At 41.2% G+C, this 23,463-nt stretch overlaps 1 protein-coding gene and 1 long non-coding RNA gene across 12 annotated transcripts in view; both read left to right on the top strand.

The window, feature by feature from the left end:
• RBM6 (RNA binding motif protein 6) overlaps window positions 1-21,383 on the top strand; it is a 56,602-nt gene extending 35,219 nt beyond the window's left edge. For 6 of the 11 annotated variants that reach the window (XM_083429349.1, XM_083429350.1, XM_083429355.1 and 3 more), the window contains exons 7-21: window positions 7,662-7,736; window positions 9,769-9,829; window positions 10,487-10,780; window positions 11,044-11,204; window positions 12,060-12,157; window positions 12,597-12,639; window positions 13,105-13,162; window positions 14,777-14,868; window positions 14,958-15,110; window positions 16,371-16,460; window positions 17,340-17,606; window positions 18,507-18,581; window positions 19,606-19,703; window positions 20,101-20,230; window positions 21,120-21,383. In XM_083429349.1, the coding sequence (XP_083285475.1) occupies window positions 7,662-7,736; window positions 9,769-9,829; window positions 10,487-10,780; window positions 11,044-11,204; window positions 12,060-12,157; window positions 12,597-12,639; window positions 13,105-13,162; window positions 14,777-14,868; window positions 14,958-15,110; window positions 16,371-16,460; window positions 17,340-17,606; window positions 18,507-18,581; window positions 19,606-19,703; window positions 20,101-20,230; window positions 21,120-21,245 (1,821 nt within the window). In that variant the 3' untranslated portion in view covers window positions 21,246-21,383. The remainder of the gene's footprint in view (window positions 1-7,661; window positions 7,737-9,768; window positions 9,830-10,486; window positions 10,781-11,043; window positions 11,205-12,059; window positions 12,158-12,596; window positions 12,640-13,104; window positions 13,163-14,776; window positions 14,869-14,957; window positions 15,111-16,370; window positions 16,461-17,339; window positions 17,607-18,506; window positions 18,582-19,605; window positions 19,704-20,100; window positions 20,231-21,119) is intronic. The other 5 variants (XM_083429351.1, XM_083429348.1, XM_083429347.1 and 2 more) reach the window with 1 other exon arrangement.
• Window positions 248-4,940, top strand: LOC310672426. The gene is made up of 2 exons (XR_014508567.1): window positions 248-389; window positions 4,714-4,940. It is a non-coding gene; the product is annotated as an uncharacterized lncRNA (long non-coding RNA).
• Window positions 21,384-23,463: the final 2,080 nt, after the last annotated feature.

The raw sequence follows: 23,463 nt of genomic DNA, 5'->3' as shown, positions 1-23,463 counted from the left end.
ACAAAGCCGCATCTGGCAAGCCAGAGCCGCACACGGAAACGCCATTTACCTTCCCGCTAGTAAGCGGTCCCTATTTATCTACTTGCACCCGGGAGTGTTTTCGAACTGCTAGGTTGGCAGGCGCTGGGACCGAACAGCGGGAGCGCACCCCGCCGCGGGGATTCGAACCGCCAACCTTTCGATCGGCAAGTCCTAGGTGCTGAGGCTTTTACCCACAGCGCCACCCGCGTCCCTCAAGTTGAAATTAGCGAACATTCAATCTTTGGGGGTTGGGTCTGAAGTCCAGGAACCTCTCCCTGCCCCCATTTTCAAATCTTTGAAATGCTCTGTTAGGCTGACCCTGTGTTTTGTCCTTTGACAGCCATCTAATTCCTATCTGCATGATCACAGTAAGTCCTTTATAATGGTGTGCCCACATAGTATGGGGTGACTGAAAATAGAATCTAAATTAGGAGATGTTGAGCTATAAATTCTATTTTTTATACATTTTGCTGTGATTAATGCCCTCTCTCCCAGGAGCCCCAAACTGTGGCTCCATTTGTAACTTGTGTACGTCTGCTGCTTCTCTGTATGTGTCTATGACTAAATTTTATTATAGCATGTTTGTTAAGATTCCATACCAGAACAGCATGGAGAACCTTCCTCTGCTATGATGACTTTGGTGATTTGCCCCTTCCCAAGCATGACTTTGGCCAGCATTTCAACCACTTCCTTGCACTTCTCAGAGTGCAAGCAAGAGAAAGGAGTGTTGGAAGTATTCTTCATTGGAGAGTATTCTAGAATTTGTATATTTGAGCCCTATGTTTTTCAAGTGGTGTTCTTCTTTTAAAAAAAATCATTTTAATTGATTTTCCAGTAAAAAACATCCAATTAAATATCCAATCATAATACTTCAATTAAGTGGTGTGCTGATGAAACCTGGACTTCCTCATTGAGAAGAAGATAATAATGGCATACAAACTTGCCCACTAGAAGTTATCTTCCCCTGTGATGTGCAGCGATCGGGATGTGTGCATTGGTGTCTTTTAAAATGCACTGTTATTTCACACAGGACCATGATGAGTATTGGTAAACCTGGCAAGTGCTGCTTCTGAGCAAGATGTGCAGGCTAAAACACACTCCAGATTTTTCTGCAGCTGACAGGGTTTAAGGCATATGTTTGAGGGTTGCTCAGCAGGTGTTGAAGTGTAAAATATTTCCTGAATTTACATTCTTACACATTTATTTGGGAATAAGTCCCATTGAATTCAATAGGAACGTTTCCAAATTTTACCTTTTACAAAAACGGAGAAGACCCCAAAATGGCTGAAAACATATTTGTATTAGGGAGTGGCCATACGCAAAATGGGAAAATGTCTGAAAGCAAGTGCTAAAATGCTATTTTGGTTATAAGATGTTTAAATATTAAGGGTGGAATCCAGTTGGTGCTCTTGTGCTCTCAGAAGGGCTTTTGATTCAGTGGACCCATCTGTTAAGAGAGGAAGGCAGTTTTTGCCAGTGCCCCTGCAGCCCCCCAAGTTGGGTCTTCTATTAGCAGAGGCTTTTGCTGGATCAGACGCCTTTCTGGGAACACCTAAGCAATAAGTGGCTGCCCGTTTGCAGGATGCTCTCCGCAGGGAAGCTTGCCTGGCACCATCATTATATATCTTTAGGCACCAGGCAAAAACATCTCTATAACCAGGGCTTTAACTATCTGTGAGCTTTTAGAAATGGGTGGGATGTATTAATGTAAAACACTCTGCACTTGGTTTTAATATATCTGTGGGGAGCTTGGTTGTAAATCATTTTGGGTTGCCTTGGGCAAGTTTTAACAACAGCAACAACGGTGACTGGATTGCACCCTGAGCTATTAGTAAATATACTGCTTAAACAAACAAGTGTGATACTTCTTTAAGACTGTAATGCTTTTTTTTTAAAAAAAAAAAGTTTCCTATCACTGCCTTTTAAAATTGTGGCGAATGGGAAAGGGGTTTTAGTAATATTTAGAAGGACTTTTGAGAGCCACATTTGTGGTAATAAGTGCATTTTCTTATTTGCTTTAAGCAGACTAATTATCCATCTTTTTGTAAGAGTGTCTCCAACACTGAATAGCAGCTGCAGTTGCTTTAAATCTCTAATTGTTTTGGCATTTGTGTGTGTGCTCTCCCATCCAATTCCCTCAAAATCTTCCCTGTGTGAGTAAAAGAGCTTCCTCTGTGTGGAGCACAGAAGAAAGAGGATTTTTTTCTGCTGGATTGGAAGCCCTGGAGAATTCACAGTGATCAGCCAGAGTTTCTGGCAGCTCAAGACTCATCCTGAACTGACCAGCCAGAGGGGATTTGGGAAAAGAAAAGGAGACAAATTTAAAGATAGGAGCTGTTCAAATGAATTCTACCCTAACCTAACTCCAGCGTGACATAGATACTAGCGTGGACAAAAGATAGCAAGATGTTCACAGACACAAAGCGAGACAGTGTGAAACATCCCACATCTAGCCTACAGTATATAAATATAAAATTCGCAGTATTAGGAACTGCCTGGAAACACCCTCATTTAGCTTGACACTGACTCTAGGCTTTCCCTATTCTGTTCAGTAATGCACCCTTGCCATAATTTAACAGAGTGGTGGTGGGGAGAACACCTGAAGAAACTGGGTGCTAGCATGTCCTATTGTGTACAGTTTTATAAACATGTTACCCACTTGGTTAAACAGGCGGCAGTTTCCTCTTCTCACCCCTTCCTGTGTAGTTCTCACCTGTCCCAAATGTCTGGATTGATGTAAAGGCAAGCTGATGAATTTAGCAGCCAGCCATCAGATAGGGAGAACAGAGGGAGGAATGTCACACTTTCAGTTTTTCCATCAGCACAAACATTTCAGCTCACTACATGCATCAATCCCTCCTCCCACCCCATGCTGTTCTGGGGGTTTGTCTGATCTTCCCCAAGCCAGTTTTTGGGTGGGTGGGAGAGTGGAAAGCCGCATTGTGCGGGTTTCTATTAATAGGGCCCAAATTGTAATGGTCAAAGTGTGCCATCCATTTTTAAAAGTTGTGGAATGATTCAACATTAATCAACCTTAGCCTTGAGCATTAGACTACATGGATTTTGAAAGTATTTTAAGATATAGTGTGAAGAGTTGGGCAACATTTTCTGTTAACATTGCAATTCAGAAGGATTTTTCTCTGAAAATAATACTATTTCTTGACACTAATTTTTATTTCAAAATGGCAGTCGTATGGTAACTGTGTTGTAAACCAATTTACACTTAAACCTGAATGATTAATTCCTGAAGATGTATTAAGACCACATATCTAGATTTCAGTTAAGGAAACAATGGCAAGGGCTCCACGCATCACACAGCTGCTAGGATATGGAAGTGGGCTTTAGGCTTGCTTTTCTTAAGCAGCAGTCCCCCTCCCCCTCCCCCCGCTCATCCATATTACATGCCATGAGACGATCTTCAAAGCAGTTTGATATATGGGTGTGTATATCGAATCTTTGAAATTAAGTTCGCAACATTCCAGGTATTTAATTCCTACTTGTTGCTTTTTGTAGAGCAAAGCAGGTTTGAAAGGACAATTCTGTACTGCACTTAAACTTACCCGCACTTGCCTCTTTCCCCAGTTGCTTTTTCCTCACCTCATTCATGGGGTTTTGGAAACATATCGGCAGTGCAAGGAGAGGGGTGGTTGCAGTGGGTGAAAAAGGTTTACTCTCTGTGCTTCTCTGCTGAAAATGGAATGCGCCAGAAGCTGTTTTTTTACATCTCTGCGTTTAGCATGTCATTTGGCCCTTATTATTAATGCTTTATGATCCAGAAATGTAACGGTGTACATTTCACACCCTCCCATCGGCTCTTCTTATTTCTTATTTTTAAAAAGAAAGAGTATGTGAGTATGGCTGATATCCAGTGATATCTGCCCACTTGTTCAGTGACAATCCACTTGTGCAAATGGGACTTCCTGTTTCTTTCCCCCTACAGTCCTGTGTACCCCCAAAATCTGTGACAGAGGGTCCCCCAACCCTCCAGGGCAGTTGGGGGCTGCAGGTGGGAGGGGAGAGAAAAGAGAAGTTCTTTTGCCTTCCCATGCTACATTGGCTGTCACCCTTTGACTATTACCAGAATGTGCCATTTATGGTGATGATCTGTCTGGGAATAAAACTCAATGTATCAGAGACTGCTTGAAAATCTCTGCGTATAATCTGTTTTGGGAATGGAAAATAGAAGCTGCATAAAGACACGTCTTGGGCAGAGCACGGTTGAAGGAATCATGTGAGCAGGGGGAAGGCTAGGATAAAAATGTAATAAGAAAAATTATTCTTAAAATAAGTGAAATGTTAAACATCACTTAGGTGCTTCATTCTCCTTCCTATAAAAATGTGCTAAAGTACAGAGATGAGTTTTAAAGCTTTAGTCTCTGAGATAGAAATAGAAAAGGGTTCAAAAAAACCAAACCCACCCAACACCTTTTCCCTGGAGTGTTTTCCTGTGATGGCAAGAAGTTGGGGAGCAGGCTAATGTAGTTTCTGACTTCTTGAAATTTTGAGGGATCCAAGGTCAATGCAGCATTGCTAACACAGCCACTATTAAGCGGTTCTTATAAAGAAAGAAAAGCTTGTTGTTGATGACTGCATCTGGTAAGTAGTAACTATGATTGTTAATAAAGTAATATAAAAATATGCTAATAAGTAATAAAGCTATGTTATTGTTCATGAATGCTTTTTGTGTTTCAGGAGATCAGCTGTTTCCAGGTTGGAATCCACCTCACATTTAGGAATATGTGGAGCGCAACGAAACTGTGATCTTCAGTTTGAGAATCTGAATTGGGACATCAGAACATAAATACACAACAAACCGAAGAAATTCGTATATTACTGCTGTTAACAAATTAGCCTTGATAGACAAGAAATACTTTGCTTGTCATAATCTGACTTAAGTAAAAAATTGTTGTAAAAACAAAGGCTCCTGGTTTTTCTTTCATTTGTGTAGGACTAGAAGAATACATCCATTTTCATTTAATATATGACTGATAAATCATGCTTTGAGTAAGCATGATAGCTAAAAGCATTTGGAAATAACAAAATTAGCAGAAGTAATGCTTGGTACCTATTTAGAAGTGTACGTGTTTGCGTAAGACCTCTAAAAGATTTGATGAATACAATACAGTCATTTAGTAGCAAATTTGCATAGGTCAACCCTTTAACAAATTAATGAGCACAGGAGGGCATCAGAGTTTTAGCATCAGAGTCTGACAAAGTCTAGGTTAAGGGGTAGGCAGTGCTGTGCAGTGTTCCTGTCTGTGAAATGAGCTAACAGCCAGGCCAGAGGTTATCCCCAGAGGAAGATACAATTTAGGGAGCCAATCAGAAAAGACCCTCAAATTTTGAAGGGAAAAAGTCAAGAGTAGATAAAAGGCTGTTGTCTGAATGGGCTAGTGGGGAAAGAAAGGAAGAAAAACTAAACTCAGGGTTGACCTGGACTTGGAGGAATTAGAAGCAATATATCTGTGTATGTTGCTTAGTCTTAGCTGAATAAAACTTTACAATTAGTTTAACTAGCTTGATCTGTCATAGCTTGCTTTAGTTTGGGTTGACTCCAGAAATGCATGACTTCAAATATGGTGGTAGGATATCTGCTGGGGCTACACTATACTGTTTCACCACAGAATCCTCACAGATGATAAAACTGACTAATGGAACTTGAAGGGAGATGATGTCTGAACCAGATTATAGAGAACAAGTTTGGATTTGGATATCCATGGGGCGGGGTACTGGTTTTGTTGCTAATTTAAATAGAATATTATTGGAGTCACTTGTGACTATCACTTGGGATGGAAATTACAAATCTATCTAGGGAGTGAGTAGGAAATTGAATCAAGAAAAACAAATTATATCTGCTAGGCACCTTTTTATCTTTACTGTCATGGGACATATGCAGATCTCCCGTAAATAGACGTTAAACACTCTCATCTTGGGAGCTTTTCTTAAAACGACTCTCTTGCCTTTATTCCATGGAACTAATATTTGAAGGGCTGTCATATATGGTAAGAGCCAGTTTTGTACCATCAGATGTGACAGGACTCCCCCCTCCCCCCGCCTTCCTGTAACCCTTCATGCACACAGCCCATCTGCCCTGGCAGGTCCGCCAACCCACTGGAGTTTATAACAGAACTCTGGAGTGATTGTTCCTTTGTGTTTTGTCAAAAGAAGGTGCCGGTTTTGTTTCTTTCTGTTTTTCGGTAAAGAGCAATGTGTTAGTGCCAGAAGCATTTCCTGTATTGTAAAAATGGTGCTAGATATGTGTCCGCCACCTTTTCATCATAATTGTATCGATGACAGGTTAAAAGTGTAGAGAGGCGGGTATTTTACTTTCTTCTAGTCATCCTTTGAAGGAACCGACTGTTCTGATTACAGGGTATTTCTTTCGTTTTAATAAACTTGAGTACCACATATCAGCTGAATATTAAATCCTCTTATGTAGGCCATCACAAGTTTTCAGTTCTTAATATTTCATAAGTTGATTCTAACTGGCAAAGTGTCACCTGTTTGCTTTCATCATAAGACGAGCACTGCTGAGAATCTCTTGAGATGTAACCTACCTTTTCTGACAAAGCTTTTAAAGGGAGACGTGTTTTAAGATATTACTTAAGCCTTGTGTTCAGCCTGCAAGTCAAGCAACTAGCTTGCCAATGAAATAAATATGCATCCAAGTCTTAAGATACATGTATGGAAAAGGTAATTATTATTTTTTAAGCCCTAAGACTTTCTGCACTACCACGCACCATTTAGGATCAGGTAAGGGGTAATAATAATAATATTTTTTATTATTTATACCCCACAAATCTGACTGGGTTTCCCCAGCCACTCTGAGCAACTCCCAACAGAGGACTAAAAACAGAATAAAACATCAAATAAACTCCTCTAAACAGGGCTGCCTTCAGATGTCTTCTAAAAGTCAGATAGTTGTTTATTTCCTTGACATCTGATGGAGGGGCATTCCACAAGGCAGGTGCACTACTGAGAAGGCCCTCTGCCTGGTTCCCTGTAACCTCACTTCTCACAGAGAGGGAACCACCAGAAGGCCCTCGGCGCTGGACCTCATATCATATGACTGGGTAGCAGTCATATCAGCACAACATAGCTCAGTCAGGGTTGTGGGTTCTAGGTGAAAGATTCCTTCAGGGGTTGGACTAGATGACCCTCACGGTCCCTTCCAACTCCAAAAATCTCTACTAAAACATGCTGTTGCATGTCTGTGCCACAGTGACATGGCAGGCAAACTAGACAAGCAGTGGCTTCTTTAGGATCAGAGTGTAAATGTCTTTACCATTAAATTTGCTTTATTAAGTCCAGCCTGTATTTGTAGCGTATGGCTAAAACTTAGTTTGATCATCTCCATTTCCTCTTAACACGCACATGTATAACCTTTATTAAAGGCAATACCATTTTGCCTCTTCTTTGTAGAGTTAACTTGAGATTTTTGCTCTGTCAGCTTATAGCAGTATAGAATTGATGTATCTGAAATGCAAGTCACCTTTTCCTTGTTTGTTTTCATTCATTTCCAACATTTCAGGTGTTTAAATCAGCCACATGACTTTCCCCAATAAAGTCCCTCTTCAGGTGTGTTTTTTTTTTGTTACATTTGGCATGTAAATTCCTCTTTCTCTTTTTGATTTTAATAGGGACACCTTGTGATTGGTGGTAAAGAAGTGACTCTGGAATACAGCCAGTCGCCTGAATTCTGGCACTGCAGGCGTGTGAGTATATGGAAAGAGAACTGCAAGTTATCTCAGAAAGACTATTGAGAATTAGACAACAGATACAGTGTTGTTGAATGCTATCCTGTTGGTGTGCTACTTTCTGGGGGAGAGATCTCCAGCTGCTAAGAATGTTGTGGGTATATGTGTACCATCCCTCTGCTGAGAAAATAAATGTGATTTTTTTTTGGATGTGGAATCTTTCTAAGCCCACATGGGATGGTGCTGCCAAGGTTTCCCCATTGGCAGGGGAGGGAATGTGCACAAAACTAGATGCTTTCTGAGTTGAGAATTCTTCCTCGAATTAAATGAGGCTTTTGTGAATTGGCGTCTAGTATAAAAATCCCAGAGGTATTTCCCCCGTTTATTTGTTTTATTTATTTGTTTATTTCATAAAATTTATACACCGCTTGACTGTAAGAAGAAGAAGAAAAAAACCCCTCAAAGTGGTTTACAACTTTGGTAAACAGTAAAATAAAGAAATAATAATAATAATAATAATAATAATAATAATAATAATAATAATAATAATAATATCATCTTTATTGTCATTGCCCCCCTTCGGGGACAACAAATTACTTGACTGCTCCATAAAAACACTAATTAAACAATACAGTATAATACAGCAAGGGAGATTAGATGACTTTCAAAGTCCGGGCTTCCCATTCAAGGCCGAGATCGCTCTGGAGAAGAAGCTGTTCTTAAGACGGCTCGTTCTTGTCTTCATCGTCCTGTATCTCCGTCCTGATGGCAAGAGCTCGAAGAGACAGTGACCAGGATGCGATGGATCTTTTACTATGTCCAACCCTACTTTAAAACATACAAAAGTTGAAGTCCTAAAACAGATTAAAATTACCTCAACTTCCTAAGCATCTGGGGAGGCTTATCTAATAAGCAGTGTTTTCAGTATGTGCAAAAAAGAGAGAATACAGTGAAGGCGCCTGCTTGATCTCAATAGGCAGGGAGTTCCAAAGTGTAGGAGTTGCCATACTAAATGATCAAGTTCTTACAAATGCAGAATGGGCATTATTTGGCACCTGCAGTACTTTAAAAACAGACATTAAAAGGAAGGAACCTGCACTACTGCAAAATGTTTTGTAATATATAGGGCTGCTGTAAACAATGAAGATAATAAGCTTCACAGGTAGTTTGATCAAGAGCAGGTTTTATTACAAGCAAATTCCAATGAAGAACATAAGACTTGGATATTGCCAATGAGGAGTGATGATAATCAAGAGCTTTGAGATTTTGTTCCATTGAACTCAAGACCTCTTAATAACACAGGCACTGGTGCTGCTTGCCTAAGGTCTAAACTACACTATGAGCAGATGCATGGGAGCTGCCTGCTTGCATCTCTCCAATAATGTGTAATTTGGGGGGCAGGGGAAGCATAATGTGTCATTCTGTAAGTATCCCTCCCCCACCCACCCCAATTCATTTAGCTCCCACTTTCAAGAGTTGGGTAAACACTAGCATGACAACACATCATGCTTTTTATCTGCACAATACCATGGAGATTGGGGCAGATGGGGCTCAGCAACCTGGGAAGAAGAACCTCATCAATCTAGGAGAAGGAAAACTCTGGTCTCAAACCTCTGCTCTCTTGCGGGATATCTTTGGGACAAGAAAAGGCTTAGGAGTGAACCCTACACAGATCTGGAGTGGAGCCCTAAGACAGTCAGATGCCTCCTTCCAGGATCTCCTATAGCCAAGCTGGTGCCAAACATATTGCTCTGCTTCCCTTTGGACCACATCAGCAAGGTCTTGTCATCTGGGCAGCCCAGGACCACCTTATGTATTGCCTAATGCAGTGGTTTCAATTCATCCCTAGAGGCGCACTCCATTGTCTCTCAAAACAGACAGATGCCAACAACCCTGGAGATGTAGGTGGTAGCGCACACACCCATTTTGATGCAACATTCAGCTTATGCTTTAATAAAGCAATGGCATTTGTATAAGAGCTACAAAGTATATTGGATGGAGAAAAACATTTTAAGTGTCTTTCCCTCATGCTGTGCCTCTTTCATTGCAGTGTAAAGTGTCCACAGTAGGGTATCGTTCATCCTGTTATTACTGCAGACTTCCAAGAGATGGTGAGCCCACTTTTGTTTAATTGACATTTAAATAAACAAATAGTGTGAATTCTAAGTGAATAAAAAACAGAGATGCATGTGGTTCTCCAGATGTTGTAGACCACAACTCCCATTAGCACCAACAACATCTGGAGAGCTGTAGGTTCCTCAACTATGATGTTCTAGCAAATATTGCCAGCATTATTTGTAGTTATTGTGTTCCTTTCTGCAGATGGTTAACTTAAAACTAGTGAAGCACTCTCCTTGACAGAGAGATTGGTCCAGACTTGGAACAGTCTTTAAGTTTGTATGAGTTGCAATCCTTTTTTTTTTTTTTTTTTTCTTGCTTGACAGTGCAGTGTTTTATCCAAAGACTCTCTCTTCAGTAATGCTATGTTGGCAAGCTGGCACTACCAAAGAGAGAGGAAGGGAAGAAATTACCTCCCAAGCTGTTAAAGGCTAATGATGGAGACTTAGAGGAACAAGTGGTGCTACTCATGTTTATGCTGATCCTTGCATCTGGTTTGTTAGTGTGATCCTGCCTATCACTAACAAGTCTATAATATGTAGACGGCTAAGCTGAAAACAGTTTTCACTAGTACATATAAGGGACTAAAAGAACAGTTTTAATACAGTGGTTACTGCAGACAGGGCTTCACTTGTTTTACTTTTTGCTAGTAACAGAAGAAAAGGTTGAAAAGGGGGAGGAAGAGTTATCTGAGGAGCCAACACCAGAGGAAGAACCTCCTAAGGACCCTGCTCCTCCACAGGAACCTTCTCCTCAGAAACCTACTTCTGAGCAGGGAAGTCAACCTCAGGAACCTGAGCCCAAGAAGGATGAAAGTAGGGAACAATGGCCTTCACAAGAAAAGAAAAGGGACTCTGAATTGTACCCACCTCGAAGGGAGAACCAAGAACATGGTTCAAGAAGAGAATCCATGGAAACCAAACATCAGGAGGATGAGAGTAAAAGTAAGTAGATTATACTTGCAACCATTTGGTCTCGCTGACTGAGTTCATAGTGGACACTTGGACTTGAGTAACTTGCAAAAAGAGGCTTGAATTGAAGCTTGCAGTTTAGAATTCTCTTTGTGTTCTGCAGCATTATTGATTTTAACACTGGGTAGTCTTCAAGTCAGCTGAGCTTAATACCAGGAGCTTTCGACACAGGATGACAGAAAAGTTGATGTACATTTCTCCTCCTGAAGTAATATTTCACTTTCTCCTTGTATCAGCAATTATGCTAAAACGCATCCCTCGCTTCACTCCGCCGGAAGTGATTGTAGGACTTCTGGCACCCTACGTCCGCTTGTCTACTTCAAGTGTGCGTGTCATGAAGAACAAAGCCGGTCGGATGGGCTACACCTATGGCTTCATTGAACTGGACTCTCATGCTGTATGTTGTCATTCACCACCCACCACCGCACAGTATAGTATTGACAATTCTATGGTAGACATACACTTGTGCAAACAGTGTCACCCGTCCTGTACCCCCCCCCCCCATGTGCTTCACGGGGAAGGAGAGGAAGAACAATTATGTCAAATCTGGAGCAACACTGGATGTTTTCCTGTGCCTTTATCTTCTTATGTGACGGAGCCCCCTTCTGGCTTGTGTTTTTGTGTATAATGTTTAGTTCCAATATTGGAACAACTTCTTCTGCCTTCTCTGTCCCAGGCTAGCCAGCAGTGGTTGCATAGTTAATGCATTAAGAGGATACTCTTCCTCCTGATGTGGCCATAAAGCTTCCACTTTATAGTTTATTAAGCGCAACTCAGTGTTGCCTCCAAACACAAAACTGTGGTTAACCTTAACTATGGTTTACAAAAACAAGCCAGCTTCATAAACCATAGTTTGAAGTTGACTTGCTTTAGAAAACCATGGTATAGAGTACCTAATTTGTTTGATTTCACCTGTAATGCTGAGCTATAGTTAGCCAAGCTTCTGAACTCCTTGTGGCTATGTCTCATAGTCTGGGTTGGAGCTTTTTCTTCAGGGCATAAAGGCCAGGCCAAGAGAAAGAGTATGCCTCGGATCAACTGGTGTCAGAGGGAACTGGTGACCAAGAGGAGGAAAGTGAGAGCTCCTTTGGGGATGGGTGGGACTCACTTGGACTTAGGGCCGCTAGAGGAACTTGATGGGTGGGGGTATAAATAATAAAATTATTATTATTGTGACAACTTATTTCTGGCTTAGTGGCTCAAACTTGTCTCCCCACCCCCCCCACCCCCAACTGGATTCTTGTCTCCACAGGAAGCAGTCCGCATAGTGAAGGTTTTACAAGATCTGGATCCCCCAATCAGCATAGATGGCCGTGCTGTGGATGTAAACCTAGCCACCGGAAAGAGGAGGTAATAGAAACCTCACTAAAAATACACAGTTATGACTCTGTGTTATTAACATATGCTTTTACACCAGGCACCAAAACATTCAGATTGATGCTTGATTATACATTTGAGGGAAGTTTTGCAGAGGACGTTTTTTACAAAAAAACAAAACAAAACAGTAGTGTTATGACTATATGCAGTTGAATCTCCTTGTTAAGGTGGCTGTGCTGCTGAACTCAGCTCATAGTTCCTTTGCAACAATGTGGTGATATCACATCTAAGCCATTTGGAAGGTAATCATAGTGAACATAAGCAACAGCTGACTGAGCTGTAAAGCCAAGTTTCTTGTTGTCCACTGAAACTAGTAACGTTAGAGTGAAGCAAAAGTAACACTTGCCATGCATGTAGCATCTTCAGAAAACTTAAATTGGTATTAATTCAGATGTTCTCTTTCTGTTGCTAGAAACGAATATGGAGACCATGGTGATGTTCCACGCTATAGCCAGGTATGCTTGTAGTACAATCTGTGATGGCACTCTGAGGGAATTGACTCCTGCCTCTCAGCTATGAGGACACTGAGGGATTGAAGAGTTTGATTTATGAGTGTTTGCTGGCATTCTTAACTGTTCTATAGAAGTTGCCACTAGGGAAATTACCTGTATTTTCCAGTATTGGTTTAGATTACTGCTCTTCCAATCTTCTTCCATGATGAGCAGGAAAAAGTCATCTCTTCTGTAGGCATTTCGGTAATGCACATCTGATCTGATTTAGTGCCTTTTGATGTCAATAGGGGACCACATACTGGCTTTCCTGAGTTGCACATTTCGGTCAGAGAAGCATACATCGGTGCCTTTTATTACATGACAACCCAGTATATGCAGATTAGTCTGAAGTACTTTGAATTGTGGGGAAATGTCCACCAGATGTTCTGCTTTCTTGGTTTGTGTTTTTAAATGCCTTTTCTGTATTAGGGCAAACGGGGCACAGGTGACAGGAGATGTGCTGACTCACAGAAGCGAAGATCAGAGTGTAAGACTCAACTTCATTTTCTTGTTACTGTGTTCTTCTGGTCACTTTCTACTTGTGAAAGCTCAGGGTCCTTATTCCATTTTTAAAAACGTTCCTTATATAGGGTTATATCCAACAAAGTACAGGTGTGAATGTTCCATCAGTATATATTTCTACTTGTGCTACAGAGCATGCTTCCCTCCTCTATCCCTGTGCACCCGCTAAATCTATTCTAGGGGTTTCCCCAATCCTCTGGAGCAGATTTGGGGAGGGTGCAGGAGGAAGTCCAGTTGTGCAAATGGAAATCCTTGTGCTGACAAGATGTTTTGGTTGAATTCTGCCCATAGAATTGTTGACATTTCCAATAACAGTTATACGTTTTTGCAAATGCACTTTTCAAAACTGAGTATGTTTTGAAACAAAATGAAATGTGTACACCAGCCTTACATTTCCTGGGGGTTTTTTTGGATTTTGTATTGGACATCGGAGATTTTTCAGTGGAAATATGTGTTGATCCTGTTTGACTTTTATTCTGACTGCAAAATCTTGCAAGAACTTTTTCTGACATGAAAAATTCAGCCAAATCGAGTGTAGAATTGTAAGGCTTCCCTGCTCTAAATGTGGCTTGCCTGTGAGCCATATCTGGCTTACCAAGTCATAGGAAGTAGACATTGGTCCCCACAACTCTTATCACCTGATGGGATCAGGAGATCAAGCTATCTATCCTTTAGAGAGCAATTGGAAGATAGAATCCCTCTGCTTGTTCTTTAGAGATCTACTCCAAAAGGTAGCCATAGGAATCTTTTATCTCTGATCTCAGCACTATGTACCATAGCACTGATACTGAAGATTAAGCCTAGTCTTTAAGATGAAAAGCCAGCATTTCCCCTCTCCTTTAGCGCTGGAGTGGGGAGTGCTGAGAGTACTGGTTTTGTGTATGTGGGTCTGCATGTGTTTGTATATGAGAGGGCACATGTTTCCGTATTTAATTGCACTTGTGTTTGTGTGTGAGAAGTGTATGTGTGTGACTGAGCTCTCTGAAACTGCTGAGAGGCCCTTGGGAGGGATGACTGAATGTCTTTGGCTGAAAAGTTAGCTCTCCCTGCCCCACATAATTACCAGCTTAGAAAGGGTATTTGAAGTGATACCAAATGCAATCACTAATTTCTTACATGCACCCCAAGACCTGACTTGATTATAATTTGACTGGTTCTCTTCTGTTGGATTGACACTTATTGGAGGCCTCAGGAAATTATCAAGCAAATAAAGTGACACCTTCTCACTCCTTGGAGAGAAGTACATTGAAGCATAACGTGCAGAGATGTGTAGTGCTAGTCACCTCGTCCTTATTAAATTTTTAGGTTGAAATCTCATCATCTAGTCTCTGAGCAGGATAATTTCTACCCAAGCATTACTCCATTATTTCAGGACTGTCCTTACCGTAAGGCAGAGTTTCAGGGTATCCTTAAGCAACAGCAGTTATTTAGTGTAATATATATTTATTATCCTGGCAACCCTTTTGGAATCTTCCCCCTCGAACACCAGAATGTCTTGGGCCATCTCTGTTTTTATTTAAATAATGTTTGACATCTTCAGAAGTATATGATGTTTGTCTTACTTCTTTTTCCCCCTCAGCTTCTTCCGATGTGTCCACATTCATTTATGATCCAGACACTGGAAACTATTTTGACCCCATTACAGGAGTATACTATGATCCCAATACTCAGGTGAGGGCATGTGCATGTGTGTGCTCACTTTGCCATTTCAGTGCCAGGGGAAAATATTCTCTAAACATGTACCAAATATCTCCTTCCAGAGAGATGTTCCAATGGGTCGAGAATCATCTTCATCCCCACCACCACATACTGGGAGGAGGCGCAGGAGCCAGGATAGGGCAAGTGAACGAGATGAGCCATCCAGTAGAGATAACCGAGAGAGAAGAGAGAGGCACAGAAACAAGTCAGCCAAGGTAAAATATCTGCGCCATCGTCATTCTTATGAACTGTACAAATTGGCATGGTCCAAAGATTAATGCTGCCATAGTCAAAGCTTGCTTTTGCAGCTAGGCAAGTCTAGGAATTTGCAAAATATGCAATAGATAGGGTTTAGCTTAACCTGTAGATAATCCAATTTCCTTTTAAACTCATAATCCTTTTAAGGCACCCAGCTTCTTAATGAGCACAAAAGCTCACTTGATCATAAAAACAAGCAGATCAAACACTCTTTTAAAGGAGGGCACGGGTTTGTGGATCCAGAAACCAAGTGCCATTAAACCTAAGTGTGTAGTTTAAAAGATGCAAGCAAAGTAACTAAAATATAAAAATCATTATTTGTAGAAAATACTATGATTCATTGGACTGTTGAGATGGTACACTGCAGATCAGACCACTTGAGTGTAGACAACATTTTAAAAATGACCATTCACTCTTGAAAACGTACAATCCTATTTAGTCCCTGAAGTTGCCAGGAGAGCAAAGCCCAGTTCACACCCAGAACTGAGAGTTCCAAGGGAGGTGTTAGTAAGCCCATAAATGGGCACAAATAGTTCAGTATAACTGTCAATATTATTTTCTTCTTTTGAGATAAAAGTTCTGAGAGTGACAAAGGACTATAATTTGATTTACAGGCTGCTTCCTCAAATTGCTCAAGCTTCTAGTTTTCCTGTGACTCATCCTGAACAAATAGGAGAATTTTCCAGTAGTAAACTGGATATCTAAAATACCAAGTTTGCATGCACAATCTGGTCTGATACTTGTGTAATCTCCAGAGAATCTTACGTGCTAAGAGTTACCCAGTAAATGAGTGCATTGCACTTGCCCTTGTTTAAAAGCTAGTTTGACTTGATCTGAGCAGGGAGGGAAGAGCAACATTAATTGAATTCAAGAACAGGAGCTGAAAGCATATTTTCAACATCTCATACAGCCAGTAGCAGATTTCAACACTTGGCATACGTGTTCCTCCTTACAGCTTTGATGCGCTGTTTGCTAAGTATCTACCAGCTACACAATCCCTTTGGAACACCCTCTGACTCTCAGCCACAGTTTGTCATTCTTCGATGCAAAAGAGTATAACTGAGGATAGCAAAAGTGAGAGAGACAAGAAAGCATGTATCTCCTTTATGCTTGTTGCTGTAAAGGAAGTAAAGGTACTAGTAATAAAAATGGTTGGAGGCAGTCAGTGGGGAAGCTGAGCTGGCAATAAGTTTTAACTCCCAGTCTTAATGTTTCAGAATGAGAATCCAGAAGAAAAACTTCCTGCAGAAGATGTCTTTAAAAAACCACTACCTCCAACACTGAAAAAAGAAGAGAGTACACCCCCAGTAAGGACTTTACTTGGCGTTTGTCATCTGGAACATTTAATTATTATTTATTGATCTTATCAAGTATGAGGCTTACTGTCCTGCTGAAATTTGTCTGGTGCATGTTGTAGTAAGCTAGTCAGTAACAATTCTTAGCACTGTAGCAGGGAAAGTGTCCTGTCCCCCTCTTTCTTGCAGCAACACTGAATGGACTGCTGTGTGGTTAGGGGGCCTCTTGGACTGTATCCCTAAACCTACTTTCAAGTGGGAGCCATTGAACTTAGTGGGACTTACTTCTGAATAAACTTGCATGCATAGGATTTTGTTGTCAGTGTTTCTCTTGATGGGCTAAGTTGTTTAGATTTCATTTCTCTTCATATCAATTTTTAAAAATTGATTGAAAATGAGGAGAAATTGTAACAGATTTCAAATTGTCCATGTAGTGTGCATGAAAAAAAGCAACATGTCAACAGGAGCAACATGTGCAAGACAGAAGAGACAGCAGTGCTGACTTAGATTTGGTCTACACATGCAGCAGAATGTTGCATTCAACTTGTGAGCTAGTTGAATGGCCTGTACCATTTCAGTCTCTTGTTTCAATCAGGGATTGAGTCAAAGTCAAATTTATGCAACAATAGTACCAGTTCCCAATTATCTTTATTTTGCATGCAGGCACTCCTTCCGTTTGTCTTCTTACATTTTGGCTATCAGTTTCCCCCCTAGTGAGTTCATGGTAGAGGCGAGATTCAAACCAGGGATTTCCCTGATTGTAGCTTAGTCACTTAGCAACTGTACTAGACCAAGTAATACATCGGTTAAGGCATCTAAGACCTCTGATCCACTGAATTGGCTTTGGTTTGCATGTGGTTCTCATTCTGCCCCCCCCCCCCGCCCCTTCAGCCAAAGGTGGTGAATCCTCTGATAGGACTCCTAGGAGAATATGGTGGAGACAGTGACAATGAGGAGGAGGAGGAGGAAGAAGAGGAACCACAGCCACAGCCACAGCCTCCACGGCCACCAGTGCAACAGGAGGAACGGCCACAGAAGCTTGAAAATGATGAAGAAAAGCTGACTGACTGGAATAAGTTAGCATGTTTACTTTGCCGGAGACAGTTTCCAAATAAAGAAGTCCTGATCAAGCATCAGCAACTTTCCAATCTTCACAAAGTAAGGAAAAAAGCAACCCGTTCAGGAGAATCTGCTATTCATGCTTTATCTTGCATAAAATAAAACTTCTCCATATTTCACAAGTGCCTCTCAAAGATGTAATTTTTCCTGATTTCTTTTCCTTCCTGTATTGTGTCCTGCTTGAATGCACTCCTTTCTCTTTTCAGTGCTGTGATCTGCTAGTGTTATGCCTGCTTTTGAAAACAGCTTCAAATCCTGGTTTCAGATTGTGTTAATCGCAAGGCAGGTGTAGCATTAAACCATGGTTCATACTGAAAAGGGACGGAGGAAAGAGGATGGTACATGTGAGCTTGTGGAAGATATCAGAAAGTGTTAGATGATCATTGTGATCCTGTTTTCCCTTTCCCAAAAATTAGCTCAGTGCAAACCTTTTCAATCCCCTTCTCAGCAGAAATAAAAATCAGAACAACAGTGAGAAATCAACAACAGTGTTAGATTAGCCAAAGGCTTCCTAAAAATCCCAGGTTATACCTGAAAGGGAACAGTCATTGCCTGCTGAGTTTCTCTGGGGAGGGCATTCCACCAAGTTGGTGCCCAGGCTTCATTTGGCAATGACAGCCAAAACAAGGCCTCAGGTGGCCATTTTTAAGAGAACGAAAAGCTGTCTTTTTAGGAACAGCAATACACGGAATGGATATGAATAAATTTAATTTCTTTGCTTTCATTTTGTACTCTTAGGTATATTTATTTTGTAGTAATATGTACTCAGCTGTTGGAATTCAGTATAGCACTTCGTTTTATTTCCAATTGTTGCCCATACATCCTACTATCTCACAAAACTTAAGAAATGGCTAAACATTTTACATGGCTAGAGTAAATATTTTTCATTGCATGAAGTGAGACAATTCAAAAGCTATTCATTCATTTTGCTTCTTACAGCAAAACCTAGAAATTCATCGTAAAATAAAACAATCGGAACAAGAGCTTGCATATTTGGAGAGGCGAGAACGTGAGGTAATTACATCTGCTTTGTATGGTCCTGTGCAGCTGTGGCTCTGCATAAACAAAACACTAATTCCCTGTGTGCCCCACCAATGCTTACTTGGAAGTGTGTGTGTGTGTACATACACACACACACACACACACACACAGTGCAGCAGGTATCTAGATTCTAGGCTTAAGTGACTCCTGAAAGTGAATTAAACAATCATCCATCATCTATCCAATTTTTTGTCATGCCGTGACAGCCTTAAGCAGCACCATCAGTTGATACTGAGAACTTTCCTTTGTGTAACCTCTGTGCCTCCCTGAGATTTCCCTTGCCATCTGGAGAGTGCTGTTGTTTACCTTGTTTTTCTGGGCGCCATTAGTCTACCTGCTATTTAGAAATAAAGTCAAGTGCCAATAAAGGCTCCAAGTGGGAAAGAATTAAGCAACCTGATCGTGTAGGAACATGGTTTGTTATAAACACCCAGCCCTAGGGACTCTTCTCTTAGCTGTTCACAGAGACTGCACTGGCTCTCGTCTTGCCTTGATAGGGAGAGACACAAAATGGATCTGTCAGAAGATGTAGACTCTGACTGCTAAATTTATGCCCACAGAAAAGTCTTGCTTTCAGTGTGCAGAGGTGTTCTTGGATCTGAATGTCAGGCCCCTTTCTGCCTTAATGCTAGCACTTCATTCCACACTTCCAAAGAAAATTAAACACCCTGAAAGATAACCAAATGGTTTCAATTATATGGAGATGCAAGATCAAAGTGGCTGATACTTGTGCTTTGATATTACATTGATAATACAAAGTTAATAAGATGGGTAGGCTCTTGTAGATGCTTGTTTGGAAATGTCTGGAAAATAAAGCAAGATGCTCTGTTGCAGTACTGAGGGACTACTGGGGAATTTTTCTCCACTCCTTAGGTTAGTTGCACAAATAAAATTTTTTTTTGAGAATGAGTGCATTTTGGGAGGAGATGCAAGATCTCCATTTTGGGAGGGAAAATCTGTGATGCCATCTTCACTAACTCTGCCTTTTAATATAAAGGGAAGGTTTAAAGAAAAAGGAGGTGACAGAAGAGAGAGATTTGAGGAACGGAACTCTCCAGAGAGAAAACGACCGAAGAATTTCAGGAATTCTGAAAGGTATTGGGACATTCTTATCTCAAAGTTGTTTTTGCCAGCTTATTCCTTAACAGCGAAACAGGCTGCTTTGCAAAGTGTGATCTCTTTTTGTTAGAGGCTCAATGACTATCTTACAGGGATGCCGAGGTAATGGCTTTGCTGCATTGACAGATGGTGGTGATGGTGGGAACTGAAGTGTCTCCCAACTCTTTCAGTTGTATACAGCTAAGTTCTATTCAGAATAGATCTATTAAAATTAATGCACCCTGGCCTAGATGCTCATTCTTTAGGCAGCTAACAGCCCGGCTCCTAAAGTTTCTTTGCCTCTATAAAACACGCTATTGCTTATACAATAATTTCTAAGGCAGATATGCTCCTGAAAGTTTATTCATGCCAGCATACTTACATTTGTTTGCAGTGACTACAAGCCCTCAGATAGAGGAAGACTGGAGAGCAATAACAAAGGAAGCCGTATGATGCAGGCTATGGGCTGGAAGGAAGGTTCAGGTCTGGGTCGCAATGAACAGGGCATGACGTCACCAGTGGAGGTAAAATTATTGTGTTTGCAAAGGCAACTGTTTTGAATTATTGCATCTTACGACCATTTACAGTATTCCTGCAATATCTCTCCATACTGGCATCTGAAGTGCTATTAGTGGAAGTGAGGTAAAGGGTCTTCTTGGTTTCAGCACCCAGGATATGGAATATCCTGCCCTGGGAAGTCAAACTGTCCTCCTTATTAGCAGAGTCTTCACATGAAAACATTTCTGTTCTAGTTATATTTTTTGTTAACTCCTGTTACGTTAGTTGTCTTGAGCACTTAACTGAAGTGGAAAGTGAGGGGTATGGTTTTTTTAATGTAGTTGGCAATACTGGAGCAAGGTGGGTTGTGGTGCTGAAGGTGGGATTCAGAAAAGATCCCCAAGAATGGAGGTGGCATAACGTGGCCACTTAAAGGACCAAACACTCAAGTGTCCTTATTTACAGCATTTTTAAGGCAAAGCTAGCTGGTATTAAATTATGTATTCCCTGTACATTATCCTTACTCAAAGCAATATTGTTAAGCTAGGATTTAAATAGCTTGAAATGGCTTTTGATTGTTCAGGTACTCCCTTGAACATGCAAAGGGCTAAAACTGTCTAGGGATAGGGGTGCGTGCATGTGCAGGCAAGTCCTGCTCGCCATGTGCCTGCATGGGGGCTCCTTTCTGATTTTTGCCCAGTGAGTGGAAAGACATGAGGAGCCTCCTTGGGTGGGGTTTTGCGGGGAGGGGCAGTTTTCACCCAAATGAGTTTGGTGAATGCCTGTACTGGACCTGTCTGTAACATGCCAAGCAATGTTTATTCCTTCCCTAGTGATAAGAAGTGCACTTGGTGAATGTTCTAGGTGCAAGTACAACTAGCTGCTTTTTAAATCTCTTTCTCTTTATTTTTCCAGGCTGAAAGTCGAAAGAGGGGAGCAGGATTAGGGACCCAAGGGAGGCCCAGCAGAAGGCAATCGAATGAAACGTACCGAGATGCTGTGCGGCGAGTCATGTTTGCCCGCTACAAGGAACTTGAATAAACCTGGAAAGAAATCCCACCATACCCAACACACCCCATACCCTTCGGCCCTTCTTTGTGTCTGTCTTGTTTTTTGAATCAATGTTTTTTTTTGCTGCTGAAGTGTGTTTTTGTTTTTGGAATAAAACAAAAAAGTCAATGTTTGGTCTCTTCTTTCCCTCTTTCCAGATTTTTGAGCTGAATCTTACCGGGGAAATAGTTTCTGTTCAAATCCCTTTGAAATGATAGTACATTGTTATATAATAGCAGCCTCATTCTTTCTTTCATAAAAGGAAAGAAAATAAAATTATTGATATACAATGAACAATATGGAAATATTAAAGAAGTAATAAATGACTTCATAAGAACAGAAAGGGAAATCGAAAGCAGTGCAATGTTACCAAAATAACTGATACAGCACAATGTATAAAGAAAATAACAGCAATTGCATAAGATTAATTGCCAAAACAGTAAAGCAATTATAGATGGATACAGATATTATATAAAATTACCAAGCTCTACATTGCAGCCTCCTAATACTTACTGCAGCCCATCTATTTCTAAAGCACTGTAAGTTTCCTACCTGTTCTAGCCACATGATATTTTAGCATTGAGCTGAAGAGAAGAATCATAGTTGATCACCAGTCGGGTATGCTGCTGGTTTTAGCCACAGGCAGTGCAACCCTAAGCATAGCTACTCAGAAGGAAGTCACACAGTGTTCAATGGGATTTAATCTTAGGTAAATATGTATAGGATTCTATTCTGGAGTATGCTACAATATTATGAGAACCTAGTATTTTTTTCGCCCATTTGATGAGTGGGCAATATCAATACCCTCTTAACCCATGCTTTCACAACAAATGCCTCCTTTAGGGCAAAGGGTTTAATTCTTACTAACCTGGGGTGCATTTAAACAATGCACAAATGCAAATGTTTGGGAATAGAAATACACAAACCATTTTAGGCCACCATTTTCCTGTTTACAGCCTTCACACCCACTACTGTATCCCTGCTGGGGAAACCTATACAGTGGTACCTCAGGTTAAGTACTTAATTCGTTCTGGAGGTCCGTTCTTAACCTGAAACTGTTCTTAACCTCAAGCACCACTCTAGCTAATGGAGCCTCCTGCTGCTGCCGCGCCGCCAGATTTCTGTTCTCATCTTGAAGCAAAGTTCTTAACCCGAGGTACTATTTCTGGGTTAGTGGAGTCTGTAACCTGAAGCGTATTCAACCAGAAGCATATGTAAGCCGAGGTACCACTGTATATGCATCAGTATGATACCGGTCTTACTTCAGAGCCAAATAAGGGTGTGCAGGTGAGAGATTGTAATCTGAAAAAATGACGGGGAGTGGCTGAACTTCTGAGTTGCTGCAGTTCTAGTCAGATTTTCCTCCCTGTTGTTACATCCACAGATCCCAAGTCACATCCAGTTGTGCTTGGAGCTCAGTGCCAGTGTTCTCACCGGAGCCAACTTCTGCATAAACAAGCTTAGGATGCTTTTCCAACTAATGTGCTTGGTTGCACATTTAGCTAACAATGCTTTCAGTTTGTACAGAAACCATAAAACTTCCCCTCCCTTTAAGCTGATAATTTGAATTTCAAACTATCTCCCTAAATACCAAAAATGACACATTCTCAGTGTGTGTGTCCTTATGCAGCTAAGACAGCACCATCCATCACACACAGGAGGCAGGCTTTGGGGGAATCCCGGGATTTGCAAAGATACAAAACATATTTAAGAAAGAAACCCCAAAGGTGTGGCAGCCAGGAAGCAACCCATTGTGGCCACATCTATTAGAGAAGGTCAGGGCTGGCAGAAACCAGGAACAGGACGATCGCTACACATGACAAAATGTTGCTGCAGGTTTCACTTGCAGTTCCTAAGCATTAGTCCTTTATAAATAGTAGCTCAAAGCTTATTTTTGGAAAGTCACCGTTTTGGCTGAACTCTTATTTCTACAGGTGGAGTCATTCTGCAGTGCAAGGTGTCCTATAAGTGGCTGTTGTTGAGCGATGTTTTGGTATTGAGAGGCATCCCACCTCTACCCACCCGCACCAGCCATTTTGGGAGGGTTAGAATTGGGGGGGGGGGTGTAAAATTAGGAGATCGCTTTCTCGCTCGCCCCTTATGTGGAGACCATCTTCCCTGCCATTTCATACGGAGAGTAAACAAGCGGCAAGCCTTTTATTTCCCTGTCCTACCTGCCCTGGAGAGGGAGGGGCGGCGCCGGCTACAA

The sequence above is a fragment of the Podarcis tiliguerta genome (genome assembly GCF_965153285.1).
Source record: "Podarcis tiliguerta genome assembly, chromosome: 2".
Lineage (NCBI taxonomy): Eukaryota > Metazoa > Chordata > Lepidosauria > Squamata > Lacertidae > Podarcis > Podarcis tiliguerta.
Note: the sequence above shows the minus strand (reverse complement) of the source record. Positions and strands in the feature narration are given on the sequence as shown.